Source organism: Hyla sarda, chromosome 2 (genome assembly GCF_029499605.1).
Source record: "Hyla sarda isolate aHylSar1 chromosome 2, aHylSar1.hap1, whole genome shotgun sequence".
NCBI lineage: Eukaryota > Metazoa > Chordata > Amphibia > Anura > Hylidae > Hyla > Hyla sarda.
The window spans coordinates 422467325-422492246 of NC_079190.1; the positions used below are offsets into that span (position 1 = coordinate 422467325).

The window sequence follows — 24922 nt, forward strand, 5'->3', positions numbered from 1 at the left end:
GACCTTTTTTTTTCCCATGGTATTTACTAATTTACTCTGCTTTCGGAAACTTTATACATGCTTTAAAGTGTAGGTTTTCTTCCCAGAAAATTCACATTTTTGATGAAATGTGGGGAACACGCCTCTTTTCCCAAAAACCACACCCATTTTGAAGGGTTCATTTTTCACTCTGAGTGTTTCTGATTCTGTCGGGTTTTTTCTGTCGCACATTCAGAATTTAGGCGCACAACCTGTCAAAAAGAGTCGGAATGCTGTTGGTAAATGAGGGCCAATATCTTGAATTGACCTTGGTTCCCTGGGTATTTCTATAATCATAGCAGAACATACAGCTTTCACTAACTGGTCAGTATCCTCAAAGGAAAACAACGCTTTCCCTGAAGAGTCTTCCTCTGACTCCTCTCCTGAGTCCAACATATCTGGCACAATAATACCTCCTTCCTCAGAATAAAATTGAGTTAATGCTACTGGATTTGTAATAACATTTGAAACAGTGGGAAGAGGAGCAGTATAAACAGCTATAGGTTTTGCAGTCGCTGTTAAATTCTGAATAGATGACTGAATCTCTTCAGATCCTGTAAGATCCTGCATCTGTGCAAGAAGTGACGGGACTAAGGCTGGAACCTCAGAAGTAATCAACTTATTGATACATGATTGACATGAGGCCTTTTCGTATTCCGGAGGTAATTTTTCTTTACACATATTACATTCACGATTTTTTGTCTTTTTGGTAGGTTTCCTAGGTGCATCATCACCCTGCTGAAAATAACCAAAAAGACCACAATTAAGAGAAAAATTTGATTAATGGAAAAGATACACTCACTCAGAAACCACCGGGTACCATAGATGGCGTATTTGCAGATGAGTCAGATGGAGTACACCACAGGTTGTACAACTGGTACTCATGCTGGATCACAGAAAAAAAACAACACTCCAAAAGCTGGACAGGTGTAGAATGGCTGCCCAGCTAACAACAGGAGACAGAATGGCAGTCAGAGGTTTCCTTTTAAAACTGCCACCTCCTGAGTGCCGGAGGTCCGATGTGTGATGTCACATCTGCCTCCCTTTCACCTCCGGCTTCCTCCTGCACCGTCACTTCCTCTGAAGTGACAATGCCATACTCCGCCCCCACACAGGCCGCAGCCTTCCTACGGAGATCCGCGCAACCGCGCTCAGATGCGGGGACATAGCCCATAGCCGACAGCCCGGCCATAGCCCACTCACGTACAGCAGCGGCGGGATCATCTTCAGTGGTAAGAGCGCAAAGCTGCCGGTGGAGGGGAGAGGGGGAAGGGGTGTGAATTTAAAAAAATTCGGAAGATGTGAGCCCCCTGCTAGAGACCCCAAACAGGGTTCATATGAGGATACTGAAACACCTATACTGAGGGGCCCAGCATGGAAGGAATCCCCCAGCCATTAAGCAATATATTGGAGCCCACCTGAGACAGAGCTCCTCTCCAGGCTTCGCATAGGGACAGGAAACCACTGAGGACGGAGAGGAGGGGACTTCCTTTTATTCTCCAAGGTTTCCTGTCCCTAGGGGTTGAGTCTCTCTCAGGTGGTGCTGTCATGACGATGGGGAAAACATTCCTAGATGACCCTAGCAGTGGATATAGATACATCTTTCGCACTGTAGGAAGTCAACTCTATTATTGCACCTTGGTGGTATTTGTTAAAAAGTATAGTGGCACTTTGGGAGGGCATTTTGTGTGGGTATTTCTGTGGTAGGTACACTGATGTGGTACTGTATGGAAACACCTTTTAGGCAAATACTATGAGGACATGTGTGTCACAGTATGAGGGCATCTGTGTGGCAGCCCCTCTGGGGGCATCTCTCTGGTAAGTACTCTGGAGGGCACCAATGCAATGTATTGGGTAATTTCTGTGGACTGCATTGTATGGTACTTTATGGCACAACACTGTTAAGGGAACCTAAGTAACTTACTATCAAAGATGCTGCACAAGTAAGGTAAAATATGTATTGTACAAACATGGCAAATATATAACAAAAACCAAGAAATCTAATTAAAACGCAGATAAAATCAGTTATCAACCTGCACATCAAATGGGAGATCCTTCTTTGTTGTGAAAAATCATACAAGACAAATTCTTAAATTCTCGTCTTTACTGAAATATAAATCTATACATAATCTATGAGAAATGTTATCTATAAGAAAAAAGCTCAAATCTTGTGGATTGTTTTATGACAGAGCTGAACAATTATGCTACTTTACGTAAGAAATCCTATGTAGAAGTAATTGACTGTGTATTTATCACATATTTTGAACATAGATAGATACCCGATGATTCTTAATTGTTTAGAGCCTAACAAGAGGAGAAAATTTGCTATGAATATTCTGTTATTTTAGGTGGACAATATTTTCTTCTTTTTATGCACAATCTTCTGCTCATATAAATTGGACAAAGCCTTCTAATGAATCAGAAGTGCAGAAAATAATGATTTATGGATAGTCCAGTAGCATAGGGTTAACCGGCTTAATTCTCCAGATGGGAAAGACTGTGAAGTATAATTATTTATCAGTCAGCTCAGATGGAAGATGGATGAAAACTGACTGAGGAAAAGATTTAACTCATTCTACGGTGAGAACAATTTAAGATAGAACTACTAAATGGTAGTCATTAAAGAGCATTTCCCCTTTAAACAAACAAGAAAAAGCATAAAGGGGTTTCCAGGGTAAAATGTATTTATAACCCACAAGATAGGCCATCAATTGTTGGTCATTTCGGATGCTGATACCCCGCACCCCAGGCAGCTGTCTGGGCCAGTAAAGCAGCAGGGGCAAACCATGTACGGAAGCTGGAAGCCTTGGCTCTGGTACACTGTGTTGCCTATGGGTTAATGCAGCACAGTTCCTATTCACTTTAATGGGAGCTGCGCTAAATAATCTGGTAACATGACTACCAATATATACAAAGACAAGGCTTCCAACTATCATACCTTGTTTATTTCTGGCCCCATGGCTGCCCAGAACACCTAATCACTGGGGTTGCAAGATGCACTCTGACTTGCTATTGTTTAAAGGTACAAGTACAGGTTCTGCCTAGAATTACCAGGTTCAGAAGTGTTAGCCACAGCTAGTAGTGCTGCATGTTAGAGCACCCTTAGGACAATCTTGATGACAATCAAGAAGACTGCAATTGCAGCTCCCAAAGGGGCCGTTGCTCAGCTTTCCATTCATAGAGACAATGACAAGTAATATTAACAGGGTGCAGACAGATTGCAGTTTATCACTGTGATTACAGCAAAATTTTCACAGTTTTACAGTAATTGTGGAAATAAACCATGATTTGACAGCACCATATGAATATACCATTAAGCAGTATGGGGTTAAGGCGTTAGTTCACAGCACTGCTAGATACAATTGCCCTTGAAGGACCTTAACCACTTAGGAACCCAGGGCGTACAGGTACACCCTTGCTCCCTGGTACTTAAGGACCGGGATGCCTGCTGAAACCATTCAGCAGGAATCCCGTGACAATGCCCAGAGGGGTCCCCCCCCCCATGTCAGTGATCATGGCAAATCGTCGGTGAATTCACACCGACGATTTGCGGCATTTCCGGTCATATGGTCCATGTGATCCGATGACCCGGAGTAAGATGGTGATCGGCGGTGTATCCGCCAATCACCTCCTGTAGCTGGGGGAGGTGGCGAACCCGTCACCCCCCCTCCCCCCCAGGAGCGCTGCTATTGGTCGGACGACTAATAGCAGCCGGCAGAGGAGGGGTTTATGTCTCCCTCTCTCAGCTCTGCTCGCCCACAGAGTTCAGTCAGTGGCCAGAGCTGAGAGAAGGAGCCAGGGATCCCCCCATGAAGATCTGTGTCCTCAGGGCTGAAGAAGTGTCTGTAGTGCAGGGTAATAGGTCCTCAAGGGTCCGTCGCAGTTTTATCAGAGCGACCCAGGCCCTATTTTTTTTATAATCACACGCCATTATATATAGTATACACCAAACACACAACACACTTCCCCTCCCCCCGCCACTGTAGAAAAAAGGCGATGGCTCGCCAGGCATTTTCAGTGGAGGAGGCATACGCTTTACTTGCCTCCGACTCAGAATCTGCCAGTGAGGACGAGGACTTTTCTGTGTTCTTCCTCATACTCCTTATCATTTAGCACTGAGGATGAGTCCCCCAGAAGGTGGAGGAGACGCCGCCAGGCGAGACCACGCACCCCCCATGAAAGTGACCCAGTGGCCGACACTACTACGAGCGTCCATGCTGCTCGTAATATGCTGGAGCAAACAAACTTGTACGCCCAACAGTTCATTGCCCAACACCCTGATTTGTTTTAGCTAGGTCCAATGAATGGTACGCCATTGATGAAGCCAAAATGAGCACATTTTGGGGCCTCGTGCTGCATATGGGTCTGGTCAAAAAAACCAGTGTCAGGCAGTACTGGAGCAGGGACATCCTCTACCACACCCCGCTTTACAGTGTGATCATGACACGGAAGTGGTTCGAGGCCATTCGGAAATGCCTCCATTACACTGATAATGTGGAATGTGCAACCCCCCCCCCCCCCGAAGTGATCCCACCTATGACCGGCTTTACAAAGTGAGGCCGGTAATAGATCACTTTGGGGACAAATTTTTGGAGGCCTACGTACCGCTCAGGGAGTCCCTTATCAGCTTTAAGGGGAGACTCATCTTCCGCCAATATATTCCGGGCGCGGTATGGCGTGAAACTCTACAAACTTTGTTAGAGTACTTCCGGGTACACTTACAAGTTTAGAGTATATGAGGGACAAGTTTCCCGGATTGAACCTCCAGAATATCCCGCCACTCTGGGTGTTAGCGGGAAAATCATTTGGGACCTTGTGCACCCATTGCTGGATAAGGGTTACCACCTTTACATGGACAACTTTTATACCAGCATCCCTCTGTTCACATCCCTTGCTGCCAGATCCACGTTCACATGTGGGACCGTGTGGAAGAACCAGAGAGGCCTCCCACTAAATTTTGTTAAGACACCTATGCCCAAGGGTGAGTCCTGTGCCCTTATACATGAAAACCTGTTGCTGGTCAGGTATAAGGATAAGAGGGATGTCCTTATGCTGATCACAATTCATGGTAACGGCAGCTCACCTGTTCCTGTGTGAGGTACCACAACAACGGTCCTCAAGCCTGATTGTATTTTGGGCTACAATCGGTATATGGGGGGAGTTGATAGTTGATCTCTCTGATCAAATCCTCAAGCCATATAACGCCATGTGGAAAACATGGGTATGGTACAAAAAAGTTGCAGTCTACTTGGTACTGGTTGCCATGTACAACTCTTTTGTACTGTCACAGCACGTTGGCAACACAGGGACATACCTCCAGTTCCAAGAATAAGTCCTAAAGGCCCTGATCTTTGGTGACCGGGAAAGAGCAGGCCAGAGTTCCCAAGGAACTAAAGTTATAGGTGCCAGCATCGTCCCAGGCCAACATATTCCAGGTGAAGTCCTCCACACTGGAAAGAAGGGACAATCCCAGAAAAAAGGCAGAGTGTGTCACATGAGGGGGATACGGAAGGACACCACCACTCAATGTGACACTTGCCCCGATCATCCAGACCTCTGCACTAAAAATTGCTTCAGGGAGTATCAGACTTCCATGCAGCACTAAATTTTCACTTTTCATTTTAATTTCCCATAATTTGACCCCAATGTACCAAGTCCAGAGTACATTCCAAGTTTTAACCCCATAAACCACTAAATTGCCCCCCCAAAAAAAGAAACAAAAACTGTTAAGACCTCTGGGGTTATTTTTTTTTTTTTCAAAAATGGGTCATGGGTCACTAATTCACCATCATCGTGGACTTTTATATTTTGCCTTTGAGGCAACAGGTTAGGGACGGCCACATACATGACATTCCAAGAATGACTCAGAGCATAGGGTTTGGGGTGGGCATATTTTTTAGTTTTGGCTATGCTCCGGCATGTAAATGCTCAAAGCCCCTAACTGCGCTCCTGCTCTTCCGAGACCGGTGTGCAACCGCAGAGCTGTTTACGTCCAGATATGAGGTATGTCCTTACTCCAAAGAAATGTATTCACAAATTTACGGAGACATTTTCTCCTGTTACCACTTGTGAAAATGAAAAATTTGAGGTAACCACAGCATTTTAGTGTAAAAATAAAAAAAATTCCTTTTCACATCCCACTTTAATGAACATTTATCAAACACCTGCAGGGTGTTAAGGCTCACTGTAACCCTTGTTATGTGCCTTGAGGTGTGTAGTTTCCAAAATAGTATGCCTTGTGTTTTTTTTTTTGCTGTTCTGTTACCATAGGGCTTCCTAACTGCCCCCCAAAAACCTTTTCAGCAAAATTTGCTTTCCAAAAGCCAAATGTGACTCCTTCTCTTCTGAGCATTGTAGTGCGCCCACAGTGCACTTGACGTCCACACATGGGGTATTTCCATACTCAGAAAAGATGCGGTTACAATTTTTTGGGGGGCATATTCTCCTATTACCCCTTGTAAAAATTTTAAATTTGGGGGAAAACTAGCATTTTAGTGAAAAACAAATAATCATTTACACATCCAACTTTAACAAAAGTCGTCAAACACCTGTGGGGTCTTAAAGCTCACTGTACCTCTTGTTACGTGCCTTGAGGGGTGTAGTTTAATAAATAGTATGCCATGTGTTTTGTTTTATGCTGTTCTGGCACCATAGGGGCTTCCTAAATGCGACATGCCTCCCAAAAACCAATTCAGAAAAACTCACTCTCCAAAATCCCATTGTCGCTCCTTCCATTCTGAGCCTTGTAGTGCAACCACAGAGCACTTGACATAAACATATGGGGTATTTACTTACTCGAGAGAAATTGGGTTACAAATTTTACAAACATTTATCTCCTTTTACCCCTTGTAAAAATAAAAAAAACTGGGTCTACAAGAACATGCGAATGTAAAAAATAAAGATTTTGAATTTTCCTGTGTTAACAAACTTTTTGAATGTCATTTTGAATCCATTGAGGGGTGCAGTTTTTATAATGGGGTCATTTATGGGGTATTTCTAATATGAAGGCCCTTCAAATCCACTTCAAAACTGAACTGGTCCCTGAGAAATTTCGATTTTGAAAATCTTGGGAAAAATTGGAAAATTGCTGCTGAACTTTGAAGCCCTCTGATGTCTTCCAAAAGTAAAAAAAAAATCAACTTTATGATGCAAACATAAAGTAGACATCTTGTATATGTGAATCAATATATATGTTATTTGGAATATCCATTTCCCGTATAAGCAGAGAGCTTCAAAGTTTAAAAAAATTCAAATTTAAAATTTTTTCATAAAATTTTGGACAAAGTATCGACAAAAATTTACCACTAACATAAAGTAGAATATGTCACGAAAAACCAATCTCGGTATCAGAATGAAAAGTAAAAGCATCCCGAGTCCTTAAGGTAAAAATGGGCTGGGTCCTTAAGGGGTTAAAGGGGTACTCCGGTGGAAAACTGATGCCAGAAAGTTAAATAGATTTCTAAATTACTTCTATTAAAAAATCGTAATCCTTTAGGTACTTGTTAGTGGCTGCATACTACATTGGAAATTATTTTCTTTTTGGATTTCTTTTCTGTCCTGACCACAGTGCTCTCTGCTGACACCTCTGTCCATGTCAGGAACTGTCTAGAGCAGAAGAAAATACCCATAGCAAACATATGCTGTTAAGGACAGAGGTGACAGCAGAGAGCAATGTGGTCGTGACAGAAAATCCAAAAAGAAAAGAATTTACTCTGTAGTATACAGCCGCTAATAAGTACTGGAAGTATTAATAATTTTTTATAAAAGTAAATTTACAAATCTGTTTAACTTTCTGGCATCAGTTGATTAAAAAAAAAAAAAAAAAAAAAAGTTTTCCATCGGCGTACCCCCTTTAAGAATCTAGGTGAATTTTTTGTGGACAATAATAGTACACCACACTTTTTAGATTCAGCAGTCTTCACTTTATAGGGAACTTGTCATCAGATTGTACATTATGTAACTGGTGGCCACAAGGAATAGGATAAATTAACGTTCTTTACCATGTCCGGATGTCCTCCTCCCTATAATAAATTGTGTAGAAAAGTGGTTTTAAAACTGCCCTGCATCATATTGTAATGAGGCCTAAGTGGTTGTCGAAACATGTGGTATCCTGAAGCAGTCATAGCGCTCTGGGCTGTAATCACTCCTACTCCTGTGTGATTGACAGCCCGGCATGGTTGACTTCACCACTTTTCACTGGAATCTCGTGCAGACCCAGAAGCAGTGATATCACTGGCCATGAAGCGACCTCTGGGTTACCATGATTTTTCAGGGAGCCGAGGGTAAAAAGTGGTGCCAGCAGTTGTGCCCAGCTGTCAATCACGCATAAGTATGTGTGATTACAGCCTAGAGCGCTGTGTTGCCACCAGATATACAGAGTAAACTCTGGTAACAGGTTTTCTTAAAAATAGGTCATATACATGAATCAAACCCCTTTGAGTATGTTCATACATGGTGGATATGCTGCAGATTTTCTACAGTAGATTCACTTGTGGAGATCCACAGTGTATTACAGTAATAGCAAAGTGGATGGAATTTGTAAAATCTCACAATTTATGCATTGACCTGCGGAATAGATTTGGTGCAGATTGTCTTTAAGTGACAGAGTCAGAATTCACAATAAATGCAGAGTTGTTACAGATTTGAAGCATATCCGCGGTCAGCTCTGACAGGAATCTCAAATAGGGGAACCTATCTAATTTTGCAGATACAGTCATGGCCGTAAATGTTGGCACCCCTGAAATTTTTCAAGAAAATGAAGTATTTCTCACAGAAAAGGATTGCAGTAACACATGTTTTGCTATACGCATGTTTATTCCCTTTGTGTGTATAGGAACTAAACCAAAAAGGGAGGGATAAAAGCAAATTGGACATAATGTCACACGAAATTATTGGCACCCGTAACTAATATTTGGTTGCACACCCTTTGGAAAAAATAACTGAAATCAGTCGCTTCCTATAACCATCAATAAGCTTCTTACACCTCTCAGCCGGAATGTTGGACCACTCTTTCTTTGCAAACTGCTCCAGGTCTCTCTTATTGGAAGGCGCCTTTTCCCAACAGAAATTTTAAGATCTCTCCACAGGTGTTCAATGGAATTTAGATCTGGACTCATTGCTGGCCAATTCAGAACTCTCCAGCGCTTTGTTGCCATCCATTTCGGGGTGCTTTTTGACGTATGTTTGGGGTCATTGTCCTGCTGGAAGACGCAAGATCTCGGACGCAAACCAAGCTTTCTGACACTGGGCTTTACAGTGCGACCCAAAATCCATTGGAAATCCTCAGATTTCATGAAGCCTTGCACACATTCAAGGCACCCAGTGCCAGAGGCAGCAAAACAACCCCAAAACATAATTGAACCTCCACCATATTTCACTGTAGGTACTGTGTTCTTTTCTTTATAGGCCTCATTCCATTATCGGTAAACAGTAGAATGATGTGCTTTACCAAAAAGGTCTATCTTGGTCTCATCTGTCCACAAGACATTTTCCCAGTAGGATTTTGGCTTACTCAAGTTCATTTTGGCAAAATGTAGTCTTGCTTTTTTATGTCTCTGTGTCAGCAGTGGGGTCCTCCTGGGTCTCCTGCCATAGCATTTCATTTCATTTAAATGTTGATGGATAGTTCACGCTGACACTGATGGACACTGATGCTCACTGAGCTTGCAGGACAGCTTGAATATCTTTGGAACTTGTTTGGGGCTGCTTATCCACCATCCGGACTATCCTGCGTTGACACCTTTCATCAATTTTTCTCTTCCGCCCACATTCAGGGAGATTAGCTACAGTGCCATGTGTTGAAAACTTCTTGATAATGTAGCGCACTCTGGAAAAAGGCAAATCTAGATCTCTGGACTTGTAACCTTGAGATTGTTGATATTTTTCACAATGTTGGTTCTCAAGTCCTCAGACAGTTCTCTTCTACTCTTTCTGTTGTCCATACTTAGTGTGACACACACAGACACACAATGCAAAGACTAAGTGAATTTCTCTCCTTTTTATCTGCTTTCAGGTGTGATTTTTATATTGCCCACACCTGTTACTTGCCCCAGGTGAGTTAAAAAAAGCATTGCATCCTTGAAACAATCTAATTCTTCCACAATTTTGAAAGGGTGCCAATAATTTTGTCCAGACCATTTTTGGAGTTTGGTGTGACATTATGTCCAATTTGCTTTTTTTCCTCCCTTTTTTGGTTTAGTTCCAATACACACAAAGGGAATAAACATGTGAATAGCAAAACATGTGTTACTGCAATCCTCTTCTGTGAGAAATACTTAATTTTCTCGAAAAAAATTCAGGGGTGCCAACATTTACGGCCATGACTGTATAAGAAATGTTCAGTTACCCCATGCCCATTTTTTGCATCTTAAATGACAGTACTGCAGTACTATAGCATTTTAACATAAGGTTAATCTCTACATAGATAGATGCCATTTAAGTAAAGAGGACACCAACTCAATCCATAAGTAGCATACTAAATAAAAATTCTTTACACTATTTACTGAGTAGACAACAATAAATGAGTTTCAGTTCAGTGTGCTCACCTATTATCTTTTGAACAATTTTGTAATGCCTCATTGACCCTGGTGAAGAGCATTGATATTACGGTAATACTGGTTTCCACAAACACTGGCTTTAATGCACATTCACTGATATTAATTAACCTGATAGGGAGGAGGTCACAAATTGGAGCACCAGATCAGGGCTCGAGTCCTGCAGAAACGCACAAGAACGGCATTCCTTTGCTTCTTCCAGAGGAATGCCGTCCCTGTTACATTAGTCCTGCAGGACCGACATCTGAATTATTCTGAGGGTGCATTCACACCACGTTTTGTACATACAAGTGCCGGGGAGGGGCAAACCGGGCGCTCCCGTACCCCGGCCGGATCAGCTCGTGACTCCATTTACTTTAATGACCCGACCGGAGTCAAACGGTAACTCCGGTTGGCTCAGTTTTGACCCGTATGCGGTTTCCTGACCGGACCTAAAACCGGACCTAAAACCGGACCTAAAACCGGACCTAAAACCGGTCCAAAGCGGTCCCCTGCCCCAACCGGATCCGGCACCCGTATGTACAAAACGTGGTGTGAATGCACCCTTACCATCCCTCCATCTCCTCCCCTGGACCGGACTGCTAGATGCGTGAGATGTAGGACCTTTGATGATATCACCATCACATGTTGGGGGTGGAGCTTAGCTGTGGAGGAGAGGAGAGATCGCAGCTGACGGACCTGTGTGATGCTGTGGAGGAGGCGGGGCTGAGCTGGAGTGCCACCCCAGTAGTAAGGAGATTACATGAGGAAGAGCTTTGTTACAGTGTGTCACCCCAGTAGTAAGGAGATTACATAAGGAGGAGGTTTGTTACAGTGTTTCACCCCAGTAGTAAGATTACATGAGGAGGAGGTTTGTAATAGTGTTTTACCCCAGTAGTAAGGAGATTTCATGAGGAGGAGGTTTGTTACATGATGTCACCCCAGTAGTAAGGAGATTACATGAGGAGGAGGTTTGTTACAGTGTGTTATCATGATGTTAGGGACATAAGGAGGTTTTTGTTACAGTGTATTACCAGAATAATAACCCCTTAAGGACATTGGGGGAGATATATAAAGGCTGGTGCAGAGGAAAAGTGAAGCAGTTTCCCATAGCAACCAATCAGATCGCCTTTTTCATGTTTCTTAGGCTTTTTTTTTTTTAAATAAGGAGGCAATCTGATTGGTTGCTATGGGCAACTGGTCAACTTATCCTCTGCACAGATTTTATAAAATCTCCCCCATTGGACGTAAATATACGTCTTGGTTCCCTGGTACTTAATGCACCAGGAAGTACATTTACATCCTGAGCAGCAGACCAACTATGAAGCGAGTGCAGGAGCGGTCAGAAGCCGCGCACTTACAGTAAATGACAGAGAACGCCATTCTTGCTGTTCTGCTTCATTAACCCCTTAAGTGCTGTAATCACTGTCCCCCTAAACCAATTGGCTACCCTGCAACATGTATGCAGAAGTCCAATCAGTTTGCTCCCCTGTCAGAGGTCCTCTCACCTGCTCCGTGTGAGTCCCAGCTCCAATCTGCTGATAGAGCCTGCTGAGCCAGGCTCTACTAGCAGATCACCAATAGCATTGAGTAATGCTATGCAACAGCGCAGCATTACTCTGTGTAAGCAATCTGAAGGTTACATGTAAAAGTTCCCTATGGGGCACCTAAAAAAGTGAAAGTAAACTAAGAAACAATGTTGTTGTTTTTTTTAAGCTCCTACTCCTAATAAAGATTTAAATCATAACCCTTTTTTTATTTTTAAAATAAAAAGAAATAAAAAAAAAAACTGCATTTTTGGTATTGCTGCATGTGAAGATATCCAAACTATTAAAATATAATGTTTATGATCCCATATGGTGAACGCCGTAAATGTAAAATAATGGCAATGTCCACATCCCAACCCAGAATAAATTGAATATAAAAGTGATCAAAAAGTATTTTATGTGCAAAAGTGGTACTGTTGAACACTACAGATCATGGCGGGAAAAATGAGCCCTCATACAGCCCCGTATAGGGAAAATTAAAAAAGTTATAGGGGTCAGAATCCAATTTTAAAGCAGTATAGAAAAGCATGTGGGCATGGGTATCATTTCAATCATATTGACCCACAGAATAAAGATGGTATATCATTTTTACCATAAAGTGCACTCCAAATAAACAACCCCCCCCCCCCCCCCCTCAAAAGTTACAAAGTTGCGTTTTTCTTTTCAATTTCTCTCACAAATTATATTTTTTTGGTTCGGCCATAGATTTTATAGTAAAATCAGTGATGTCATTACAGTACAATTGGTCGTGCAAAAACAAGCCTCTTATGGGTCTGTGGATGGCGAAATTAGTTATAGCTCTTAGAAAGCGAGGAGGAAAAAAATCAAAATGCAAAAAAATGTAAACTTTTTGTGTCTTCAAGGCCAAAATGGGCTATGTCCTTAATTCTATGAAGGGTTTGTTACAGTTTGTTATCAGAAAGGTAACTTGTTACAGTGTGTACTATTGAGTGACAGTCACCCAGGGCCGCTACCATTACATTAGGAATAAAGTCACCCTCTACCACTTTAACTGGGCAATGGCTGCTGGGAGCAGACTTGCTGAGACAGTCACGTCTGCTATAATACACAAGGGCCCTCTGCTACCCGCCAATGAGGAGCAGAACAGCTACTACTATGGAGTCGGACTGTGATGGTAACTAACTTCGGTCAGGGCCTACTGGTTATCTCTACAGTGGGCATTATTACTGTTTGGGGCACTATGGGTGCTGGAAAAGTGCAGAGCCTAAAATGTTTGTCTTGCAGGTTCCGTGGAGACGAGTTGTGGCTGGAATTAATTGTCATGACATTCTGGGCCGGATGAATAAGAAAAAGGAAAGTAACCAAAGCTGATCAGAGAAGACGTGCGAGTCACCTGATGTAACTGTATGTAATCGCTTATGTGGTAACGGGGTGTGATGAGGGCAGATGTTGTTACCCTAGGGACAGATGGCATTAACCCTTCGTATTCGTGACACCAGTGAGTGGTTTATCCTCGATACCACCCGAAGGTATGTACCGCTAGATCCTGGGCTAGGCACCGGGGCAATAATGACTCAGACGCCAAGTTACAGACAACGGTAGCTGATGGTAGACAGATGGTAAAGTCTATACACTTCAGCCCGGGCCCACGGAGGTGACCAGTGAGAAAGAGACCTTAAGGGCTTGCTGGGACTTGTAGTAGGACTGGACAATGTAATGCAGGCCACGCTGACTTGACAGATGACAGAGACTGACTTAACTGAAGACTGACAAAGCTATGACTGTAGCTTACTTGCATTTGATGGTGGCTGCAGGACTTGACTTTGAGGCCTCCAACACTCTGGACACACACACTAGGTGCGACTGACCTCAGCAAAACTTATCTCCAAAGAGGGAAAAAACAAAAGAGAGAGAGCAAGCTCCACCCAGGGCTTATATGGGGGAGACTAGCAGGGAGCCCATAGGTCACTCTTGGGGTCACCTGGTCACTGATACCTCCTGGGTAACAATCACATGACATATTACATGGTACGACTCTTAAAAGCAACAAGACAGTTTATAATACATTACAATGCATAACATATGTACAGGGGGGAAACAAGTACAAGGGAGCACAGGGGACACTGAAGGTAGGCCGCCGGACAGGGCAGCAAGTGTACTGGGTAACCCCTCCCGTACTGGGCCATCACACTTATATGGTCTGCAGAGCCTGTGGACAGCTGATATCTACCATTATATGGTCACCGTATGTGGGAATATCTGTAGAAGGGGGGGGGGGGGCAGTAGTTACCTCTGTTCTCTCCTTCTCTAGCTACTATATATGGTTCTATATATTCACATCATGATTTAACCTTACACTTAGGGTATATATTCTGTCAACAGAGATGCCAACATATACTGCAATGTAGTGGAAATGGCCCCATTTACTTTAGTGGCCTAAACATATTCAAGGGCTAGTGTCTATGTTTTGTCTATTTTCTGCATATATATGTTTACTTAGTGTGACTAAAAAGTGTGGTCTGCTGTGCGCTTTACTGTGCTGCAAAGAAAACATACATGCAGGAAATCGACTAAAACGTAGTCACTAGTTGAGTACGTTTAGGCCATTAAAGTGAAATAGACCACTGCCAGTACACCACAGTATGTGTTGGCAACCCTTTTTGTATATTCTAAGCGTAAATTTAAATGGTGATATGAACAGCCCCCTAGTAGGATAACACAGAGGGTTAACCTGTTATAAAAAAAAAAATTACCATGCAGGATGTCAAGTTTTAGCTTGCACGTTTTTTTTTTTTTTTTTTGCTCCCACTCTTTTTTTCCCTGTACTTGACCCCTGCACCAGATACACATGAACAACCTGAAGCAGCAGGTTGAAGCGGCAGGTTACAACTCTACAGTCACTTCAGTGCTTGTCTTGTAATTTTTAAGCCCATCTAAAATTTTCTGCAGATGAATAAAGAAACATCAGTAAAACCGGGATTAAGCCATACAACACATAACCAACAGTACAGTTGTCTATAGCACTAAAGTTATAGATATAAGGGGTTTAGGGTTATTGTACGTGGCCATAATGTTAATAGTGAATGCTTTCCTGAATCAATCCCACTCTTGGCACTATAAATATTACTATACCACAGACCTACATTATGCTCATGTGTATTAGCCATTAGCCTTTAAAGGGGTACTCCCACCCTACGGACGCGGCGTGACGTCACAAGGGGCGGAGTCCTGACGTCACGGACTTCCGTTCCCGTGGTCGCGACCGAGACCCTCCCCTCCAGTGCTTCCGTACAAGAAACAGGTGGGTACATCATGTAACAATGCGGGAGTCCCCAGCGGCGGGACCCCTGCGGTCAGACATCTTATCCCCTATCCTTTGGATAGGGGATAAAATGTCTAGGGTGGGAATACCCCTTTAAAGGTGTTGTCTGGTATATGGCTGGGGGTAGCGTAAAAATAAAAGAGAAGTGATTTTCACCGTTTCAAATCCACCAAAGCTGTCACTCTTACACTTCTGGTCCCGGCTTTTTCCTGATACTTGTGATGCGTCGTCCCTGCAGGAGCTTCCCTACTCAGCCAATCATTGGTCGCAGAAGAGTCCTGCCTCAATCAGTGATTGGCTGATTGAGCACTTCCTTTGAGGACCAAGCAACACTAGAAAGGCCAGATACCTGTGATTAGACATCTTATCCCCTAACCTTTGGATAGGGGATAAGAAGTCTAGGGATAGAGTACCCCTTTAATGAGTGATGAAGGGTAAAGGATAAAGGGGTACTCAACCCCTAGACATCTTGTCCCCTATCCACTATATTATGAACTCCACTGAAAAACATTTTTTTTAAATCACCTGGCTCCAGAAAATTAAACAGTTTTGTAAATTACTTCTATTAAAAAATCTGAATACTTCCAGTGCTTATCAGCTGCTATTATGATCCACAGGAAGTTCTTTTCTTTTGGAATTTCCTTCCAGCCTGACCACAGTGCTCTCTGTTGACACCTCTGACCATTTTAGGAACTGTCCAAAGAAGGAGCAAATCCCTATAGAAACCTATCCTGTTCCATAGAACTTTTTAAACACCAAAAAAAACTCAATGGGGGAGATTCTCAAAAACTACTGTAATTTCTGTTCCAGCGACATTATTTACACCTTTTTTTTTTATCATCACATTTTCAAAGGTCTCTTGTGCTGCTTTGAAAATATGAAAAAATCATTTTCACGCCACTTTACCTTTTTTTCGTGCCCAATTATTTTTTTTTTGCAGCCATATTGTATTTTTTTGCACCAAAATCGTCAAATTTTACATCCCAGAAAATTGTAGTGGAAACATCTCACGAAATATTCCATGTTTACTAGTGCCCAGACAAGCGATAACTGTATAAATAAAACATTTCTGAGCTTAAATGTGAGTGCAGGTGCAGTGACCAAGAAAAAAAAAATATATATACATTTTTTTTATAACATTTTTCAATAATAATTTTTTTTTATTATTACTTAAATAACACCTTTTCCCCTAAAAAGCGAAGAGAAAAAATCTCTTTGAAAATGTGGTCGATACTTTTTCTTTGAGAATCTCCCCCAGTGTTTGTAGATGATGAAAGCAGTAATGTTCTGCCGAAATGTTGTGTTTTTTGGGTGTTTAATAAAAGTTCTTTGTAGCTTTTCATCATTTGCAAAGAATTGGTGCTGTGGTCTATTTTATCTTTTTGGGGTCATGAGGTCGCAGCCTCACTGTGTGTACCACGGAAGTAATGGAGATCCACTGTAAGGTCAGTGGTGGTGATATTTTACCATTGCCTTTGTTGTCTTAGACAGCCTGATAAATATTTAGGGATTGATGTAACTACAAGTAGAATACTTCATGTGGTATAATTTAAATGCCCCATATACTCACCCTCAGAGATGTCATTGTAAGCTGGCTCCAAGTTTCCTTGTCTAATACAAAAACAATGGTGTTGGCCAGCCCATGAAGTGGAGCACTCATCACATGCAGTAAGGTGAGTATGAACACAGGATGACTTGGGTAGAAGGCGTTATGGATTCTAGAACATAAATAAAAAAAAATATAAGACATGTTATTTACATTCAGACCTATAGGTCACACTGAAGACATAAGGTAACACATAATCAACGACCCCTGTACTAGTGAGTCTACAGTCAGTCTCAATGTGTTATTGGATGAAACAGCTAAAGGCATTCAGTATAAAAGAAGAACAATATTCATTTTGCTTATACCCAACTGATATGGGCAGAGTCTTTCCAACACCATAAATGTAAACTAGAACAAAAACACATATACCGTCGATTATTGTACCGTAAATTATACAGAATACTAGAACCAAATCACCAAATCGCTTAGTGACCATATAAATGCATGAGGCTGTAGTGTATTCTTACTGATCATGGAACTCAGTTTGATCATATACAGTATTATGCATACAGAGGTCCCCCCCCCCAGACACACACACAAAAATAGACCACTTTTAAAGGGGTACTCTGGTGCTTAAACATCTTATCCCCTATCCAAAGGATAGGGGATAAGGTGCCTGATCGCGGGAGTCCCGCAGCTGGGGACGCCCAGGATCATGCACACGGCACCCCATTTATAATCAGTGCCCGGAGCGTGTTCGCTCCGGGTCTGATTATAGTCGACCGCAGGGCGGGCGGCGTGTGACGTCACGCCTCCGCCCCCGTGTGACGTCACGCTCCGCCCCTCAATGCAAGCCTAACGGAGGGGGCGTGATAGTTATCACGCCCCCTCCTGTCGGCTTGCATTGACGGGCGGAGCGTGACGTCACACGGGGGCGGAGGCGTGACGTCACACGCCGCCGGCCCTGCGGTCGCCGGTAATCAGTCCCGGAGCGAACACGCTCCGGGCACTGATTACAAACGGGGTGCCGTGTGCATGATCCTGGGTGTCCCCAGCTGCGGGACTTCCGCGATCAGGCACCTTATCCCCTATCCTCTATGGTGCAACCATAAAAATACTATTTGTGTGGGGAAATCAAAAAGAAAACCGCAATTTAGCAAATTTTGAAGGGTTTCGTTTTCACGCCATACAATTTACTGTAAAATGTGTTCTTTATTCTTTGGGTCAATACGATTAAAATGATACCCATGATGACATACTGTCACGCTTAAAAAATTTTGCAAACTATTTAAACCAAAATTAGTACGTTTAAAATCCCTCTATTTTGAAGACCTATAACTTTTTCATTTTTCTGTATAAGCGGCGGTTTGAGGGCTCATTTTTTGCGCCATGATCTGTCCTTTTTATTGATACCATATTTGCATATATATAACTTTTAATAAATTTTTAATCATTTTTTGGGGAATAAAAAGTTATAAAAAAGCAGCAATACTTTTTTTTTGCTTTTTACCTTCACGCCGTTTACCGTATGGTATCATTAACATTATATTTTAACAGTTCGGATATTTACACACGCGTCGATACCAAATATGTTTATTACATTTTTATTTTTTTCACTTTTTGGGGGTGAAATGGGGAAAATGGGACAATTTACATTTTCATTGGAGGAGGGGATTTTTCTATTTTTTTTTTACTTTTAATTTTACACTTTAATAGTCCCCATAGAGGACTATTTATAGCAATCATTCGATTGCTAATACTGTTCATTGTTATGCAGAGGACATAGCAATGATCAGTATTATCGGTCATCTTCTGCTCTGGACTGCTCAATCTCAGACCAGAACAGAAGACCCGTGGAAGGCAGCGGAGGTGAAATGGGGAAAATGGGACAATTTACATTTTCATTGGGGGAGGGGATTTTTCTATTTTTTTTTTACTTTTAATTTTACACTTTAATAGTCCCCATAGGGGACTATTTATAGCAATCATTTGATTGCTAATACTGTTCATTGTTATGCAGAGGACATAGCAATGATCAGTATTATCGGTCATCTTCTGCTCTGGACTGCTCAATCTCAGACCAGAACAGAAGACCCGTGGAAGGCAGCGGAGGCCAATGAGGGGACCTCCGTCTGCTGTTCTAGATGATCGGATCTCCGCGGCAGCGCTGGGATAGGAGGTTGAGATAGGAGGAAGGGATAGGAGGAAGGGATAGGAGGTCGTGATAGAAGGTCGAGATAGGAGTACGGGATAGGAGGTCGAGATAGGAGGACGGGATAGGACTTCGAGATAGGAGGTCGAGATAGGAGGTCGGGATAGGAGGTCGTGATAGGAGGTCGAGATAGGAGGTCGGGATAGGAGGTCGGGATAGGAGGTCGGGATAGGAGGTCGGAATAGGAGGTCGGAATAGGAGGACGAGATGGGAGGTTGGGATAGGAGGTCGAGATAGGAGGACGGGATGGGAGGATGGGATAGGAGGTCGAGATAGGAGGATTGGATAGGAGGTTGAGATAGGAGGATGGGATAGGAGGTCGAGATAGGAGGACGGGATAGGAGGACGGGATAGGAGTACGGGATAGGAGGTCGGGATAGGAGGTCGGGATAGGAGGTCGGGATAGGAGGTCGGGATAGGAGGTTGGGATAGGAGGATGGGATAGGAGGACGGGATAGGAGGTCAGGATAGGAGATCGGGAAAGGAGGTCGGGATAGGAGGATGGGATAGGAGGACGGAATAGGAGGACGGGATAGGAGGTCGGGATAGAAGGTCGGCATATAAGGACGGGAAATGGGGTTGGGATATGACAACAATATATGAGGACGGGATATGAAGTCAAAAGCTTCCTCCTTTGTTTATTTTCCTTCCCAACAAGGATTAGGAAGGAAAAAACGGGCAACGCCGGGTACTCAGCTAGTATATATATAAAACTCAATGTGTGTATGTGTACATGTTCCAGCATCACGTCCAGACAGCTAAAGATATTAACATGAAACTTGGCACACATGTTACTTATATGTCAACAACAAACATAGGATAGGTAATTTAACCCTTACTCACCCCCAGGGTTGGGTTTTTTGTTTAAAGTCCCATACAAGTCTATGGGAAATATATGTTACTGCATAACTTCCAAACGGCTGGAGATATTTTGATAATACTTGGTCACATGTCACTTATATGTCCACTTAAAATAAAGGATAGTTAATTTAACCCTTAACTACCACCATATGTGAGGGTCAGGATTTTTGTTTAAAGTCCCATGCAAATCAATGGGAAATGTATGTTTCCACATAACTTCCGTACGGCTGGAGATATTTCAATAATACCTGGTACACATATTACTTATATGTCAAATAAAAAGATATGATAGTTAAATTAACCCTTACCTACACCCTTACATAAAAGATGGGTTTTTGGTTCAAGTCCCATGCAAGTATATGGGACTTCCAGTACCTTACTACACAAGCTCCGCTCTGCATCTCCCGGTGAATGTGTCAATCCGGCCTGCAAGCCACAACCCCATCTCACAAAGACATGCCCACATTTTAAGCTCCACCCCTTTTATTATCTACCCTTTTTGTGCATCAGTCTGGCTTGCAAATCACACCCAGTCCCACAAAGCCACATCCCCTTCTATTTTCAGCTTACAATATCTTCATCACAAATCACTCCCACCTGAGGACAGGATATGAGGATGGGACATAAGGACAGTATAGGAGGTCGGGATATGAGGATGGGATATAAGGATGGTATATGAAGAAGTCGGGATATGAGGTCGAGATAGGAGGTTGGGATATGAGGACGGAATACGAGGTTGGGATAGGAGATCGGGATAGGAGGTCGAGATATAAGGTCTGGATATGAGGTCGAGATAGGAGGACAGGATAGGAGGTCAGGATATGAGGACGGGATAGAAGGACGGGATAGGAGGTCGAGATATGAGGAGGGGATAGGAGGTCAGGATATGAGGTTGAGATATGATGACGGGATATGAGGTTGAAATATGAGGACGGGAATATGGGGGTTGGGATATGACAACAATATATGAGGACGGGATATGAGGACAGGATATGAGGTCGAGATAGGTGGACGTGATAGGAGGTCGGGATATGAGGTCGGGATATGAGGTCAAGATAGGAAGTCGGGATATGAGGACGGGAAAGGAGGACGGGATAGGAGGTTGAGATATGAGGACAGGATAGGAGGTCAGGATATGAGGTCGAGATATGATGACGGGATATGAGGAGGGGATATGAGGTTGAAATATGAGGACAAGATATGGGATTGGGATATCACAACAATATATGAGGATGGGATTTGAGGACAGGACATGAGGTCGAGATAGGAGGATGAGATATAAGGTCGAGATAGGAGGTCGGGATATGAGGATGGGATAGGAGGACGGGATAGGAGGTTGAGATAGGAGGTCAGGATATGAGGTTGAGATATGATGACGGGATATGAGGTCGGGATATGAGGACGGGATATGAGGATGGGATATGAGGTCGAGATAGGAGGTTGGAATATGAGGACGGGATATGAGGATGGGATATGAGGTTGAGATATGAGGACGGAATATTAGGATGGTATAGGAGGTCGAGATAGGAGGTCGAGATAGGAGGTCGGAATAGGAGGTCGGGATATGAGGATGGGATATGAGGTTGGTTTATGAGGATGGGATATGAGGTCGGGATAGGAGATTGGGATAGGAGATTGAGATATGAGGTCTGGATATGTGGACGGGATATGAGGTCGAGATAGGAGGACAGCATAGGAGGTCGGGTCGGGATATGAGGACGGGAAAGGAGGGCGGGATAGGAGGTCGAGATATGAGGACAGGATAGGAGGTCAGGATATGAGGTCGAGATATGATGACGGGATATGAGGACAGGATATGAGGACGGGATATGAGGTTGAGATATGAGGACGAGATATGGGGTTGGGATATGACAACAATATATGAGGACGAGATAGGAGGTCGGGATATGAGGATGGCATAGGAGGACGGGATAGGAGGTCGAGATAGGAGGACGAGATAGGAGGACGGGATATGAGGTTGAGATATGAAGACGGGATATGGGGTTGGGATATGACAACAATATATGAGGACGAGATATGAAGTCAAAAGCTTCCTCCTTTGTTGATTTTCCTCCCCAACAATGATTAGGAAAGAAAAACCGGGCAACGCTGGGTACTCAGCTAGTTTATTATAAAAATACCTCTTTTCATCAGCTCACAGTGCTAGAAATCCTCTCGGGGAAGAAGGCGTGTCCGACTTTGTGGTGGTGGGAGGTGATTGGCGCTCATGAAGCCTTGTCCATAAGTCATCACTTGCATATGACTCATGGACAAGTTGATACTGCTGAAGGACTAGTTAGCGTTTCAGTTTTTTGGATCTGACAGTGTCCATTTAAGTGCAATTTTGGCTGGATGTCTCAAAGAGGTTTCCCTTTATAAATATATTTGCACACATGTCGGTCAGTAAGTGATTTTTAAAGGTAAACCTGTTCCTGCAGGAAGTATTACCTATTTGTCATCCCTTATCTCTGTGTGATCGTAAGGTTACAACATCAGCATGTCATCTTTATAAGTATTATTCACACATGTGTCTTTTAGAAGTTTACATTGACATGTAATATAAGTTATGTCACAGTCTTTTACTGCCTCACTCTATTTCCCCAACGTGGAATTTCTCTCTCATGATGATCTGTCCTGCCATTGTCCTTCTGTTTGGGCATCCATAGTGTGCACACGTTAGCTTCTAGTCTTTTAAACACGCCAGTTCTGCTTCCCCCAATATCCTTTTATTAGAGGCTATTTCCCATTGCATATCACCTCAAGAATATGTTTCTTAAGTTGCTAAATCTTCTGATCCATGAAATCCATTATTGTATACTTTCCTGACCATGTCATCTGTCTACTGCCTACCCTAACTTACTGATTGTTTTATTTACTACAGGAACCTTGTTCGTTATGACCTTAGCGTATCTAACTTTACCTTTCCAGACCTCTGCCTGACTGGCTACTCCTATTGTCTACTTCAACAGTTCAACACTTGGATACATCATCCATTCCTATTGGAGACTGGTGATTCCTTGCAGCGAAGTCCAGATCTCTGTACACAGGTTAACGGGTTCTTAAAACTTAACTCCTTGGTTTAGCCCAGTCTTTCCCAACCAGTGTGCCTTCAAAGGCTGTCTGGGCATGCTGGGAGTTGTAGTTTTGCAACAGCTGGAGGCACAATGGTTGGTACACACTGGTTTAACCAAATCCAAAATCCCAAGAAACCAATGTGATTCAGATCTTCTTCTTGACAGAGGGTAAATTAACATATTAGCTACTATATACTTTTTTCACACAGCATAAAAACCCCACCTGTCAATGGAACATCCCATGCCTTCCCCTGTGAGTAAATATTCAGATAACCCAAAAGCAGCAAATTGTACACGGCAAACTGGAGTCACTGGGGGACATATTCAAAACTCTTCCCATCAAAAATTTACATTTCTATCAGATATTCAAAGTGTTTTGCATGAGAATGATCCAAGGTTTACACTAGTCTTGCAACAGTGGGTGTGGTGATGTAAATTTCATGTTATACACACCAAAATAAATTCACGCCATCTCTTTGATGATGGAGAAATCAGAAAAATTATTGTTGTTTTTTTAGGTATTGGGTTTTCTTGGGATGGGTTATTTAGTCAATTATTGAAATATAAATATTCATCATTGGCAAATGATTATTTTTTTTTTCATGGTCACTGCGTCTGCACTCCTATTAAACCCCTAGACCTGTTATATCCACACAGTCATCGCTTGTCTGGGCACTAGTAATCATGGACTATTACCTAAAATTCGATGCTTCCACTGGAACTTTCAGAGATTTACAATTTGGCGCTAAAAAAACAAGGCATGAAACATAACAAAAATGAACTATTGCCTATTTCCAAAGCAGCACAAGGGACCATTGAATATGTGAGGAGAAAAAAAAGTGATAGATATTGCTGTAACAGAAATTACAGTAGTTTTAAAATGTCCCCCATTATTTTTTCTAATAGCTAATACAGTACACTAAAGAATAACTTTAACCATACTTTATTTTAACAGCTCTATTTTTACAGGTAATTAAAAAAAGAGGAAAACTGAAGCATTAATGAATTAGTTGTCTTTTATTTGTTTTTAGTGTTTTATGAAATTACATACAATGCCTTTTTTGTTTAGTATTAAAGTTAATGGAACAGCTAATAAAATAGACAAAAATTAAGAAAAAAAATGATTTAGAGCTAGATAAAAGAGTATCCTAAACTGTCCTCACGATGCTCTGCCCCATGCTTTCAATGCTGGCTGTCCTTGACTTGCTCATTCTGCTTAATTTTGATTGATGGATACAACAAACTTATGAATAGCAGTGCTCCGGAAAGTGTTTTAGAGTGTTGTGTCTGTGTTTTTAATTATTGAATTGATGGAAGGCTTCACAGGGTTCAGGCTGTTGAAGGCTAATGACATTAAATAGTGTAGGCTGCGCCAAAGCCCGAGCAGTAAAAGCAAGCCAAATCTTTGCAATAACAAGAATATGTACTGGCTTCCCAGCAAACACTGACAAAACACCCACATTCTGGGACAAACCAAGAGAGCTGAATTAACCAACTCCATGGTGGACATCGGCTTCTTAATATATGAATATGAAAACATTTCTTGATCACTACAGCTTCTATAAAGGCCTGTATTTCCATGGTAACAGACAACAAACAACCCTTGTGTACTCTTATTCTGCAACCTCATTGCCTTCCATATGTTCCCTACTTCTTACAAACACATTTGTTAGGGGAGTTAATAACAAATGGGGAGATTTGTGAAAACCTGTGCAGAGGAAAAGTTGATCAGTTGCCCATAGTAGCCAATCAGATTGCTACTTTTATAGTTACCCATAGCAACCAATCAGATTGCTTCTTTTATTTTTCAGAGCCTGTTTAAAAATTAAAGAAGCAAACTGGTTGTCCC

General features: G+C 42.5%; 1 protein-coding gene across 6 annotated transcripts in view; it reads right to left on the reverse strand.

Annotated features, from left to right (window-relative positions):
* Window positions 1–24922, reverse strand: part of LOC130356858 (cyclic AMP receptor-like protein A) — a 738932-nt gene that overhangs the window by 38299 nt on the left and 675711 nt on the right. For 4 of the 6 annotated variants that reach the window (XM_056558908.1, XM_056558911.1, XM_056558909.1 and 1 more), the window contains one exon: window positions 16951–17098. The exons of the other annotated variants lie outside the window; for them this stretch is intronic. In XM_056558908.1, coding sequence (XP_056414883.1) covers window positions 16951–17098 — 148 coding nt within the window. The remainder of the gene's footprint in view (window positions 1–16950; window positions 17099–24922) is intronic. 6 annotated transcript variants of the gene reach the window in all.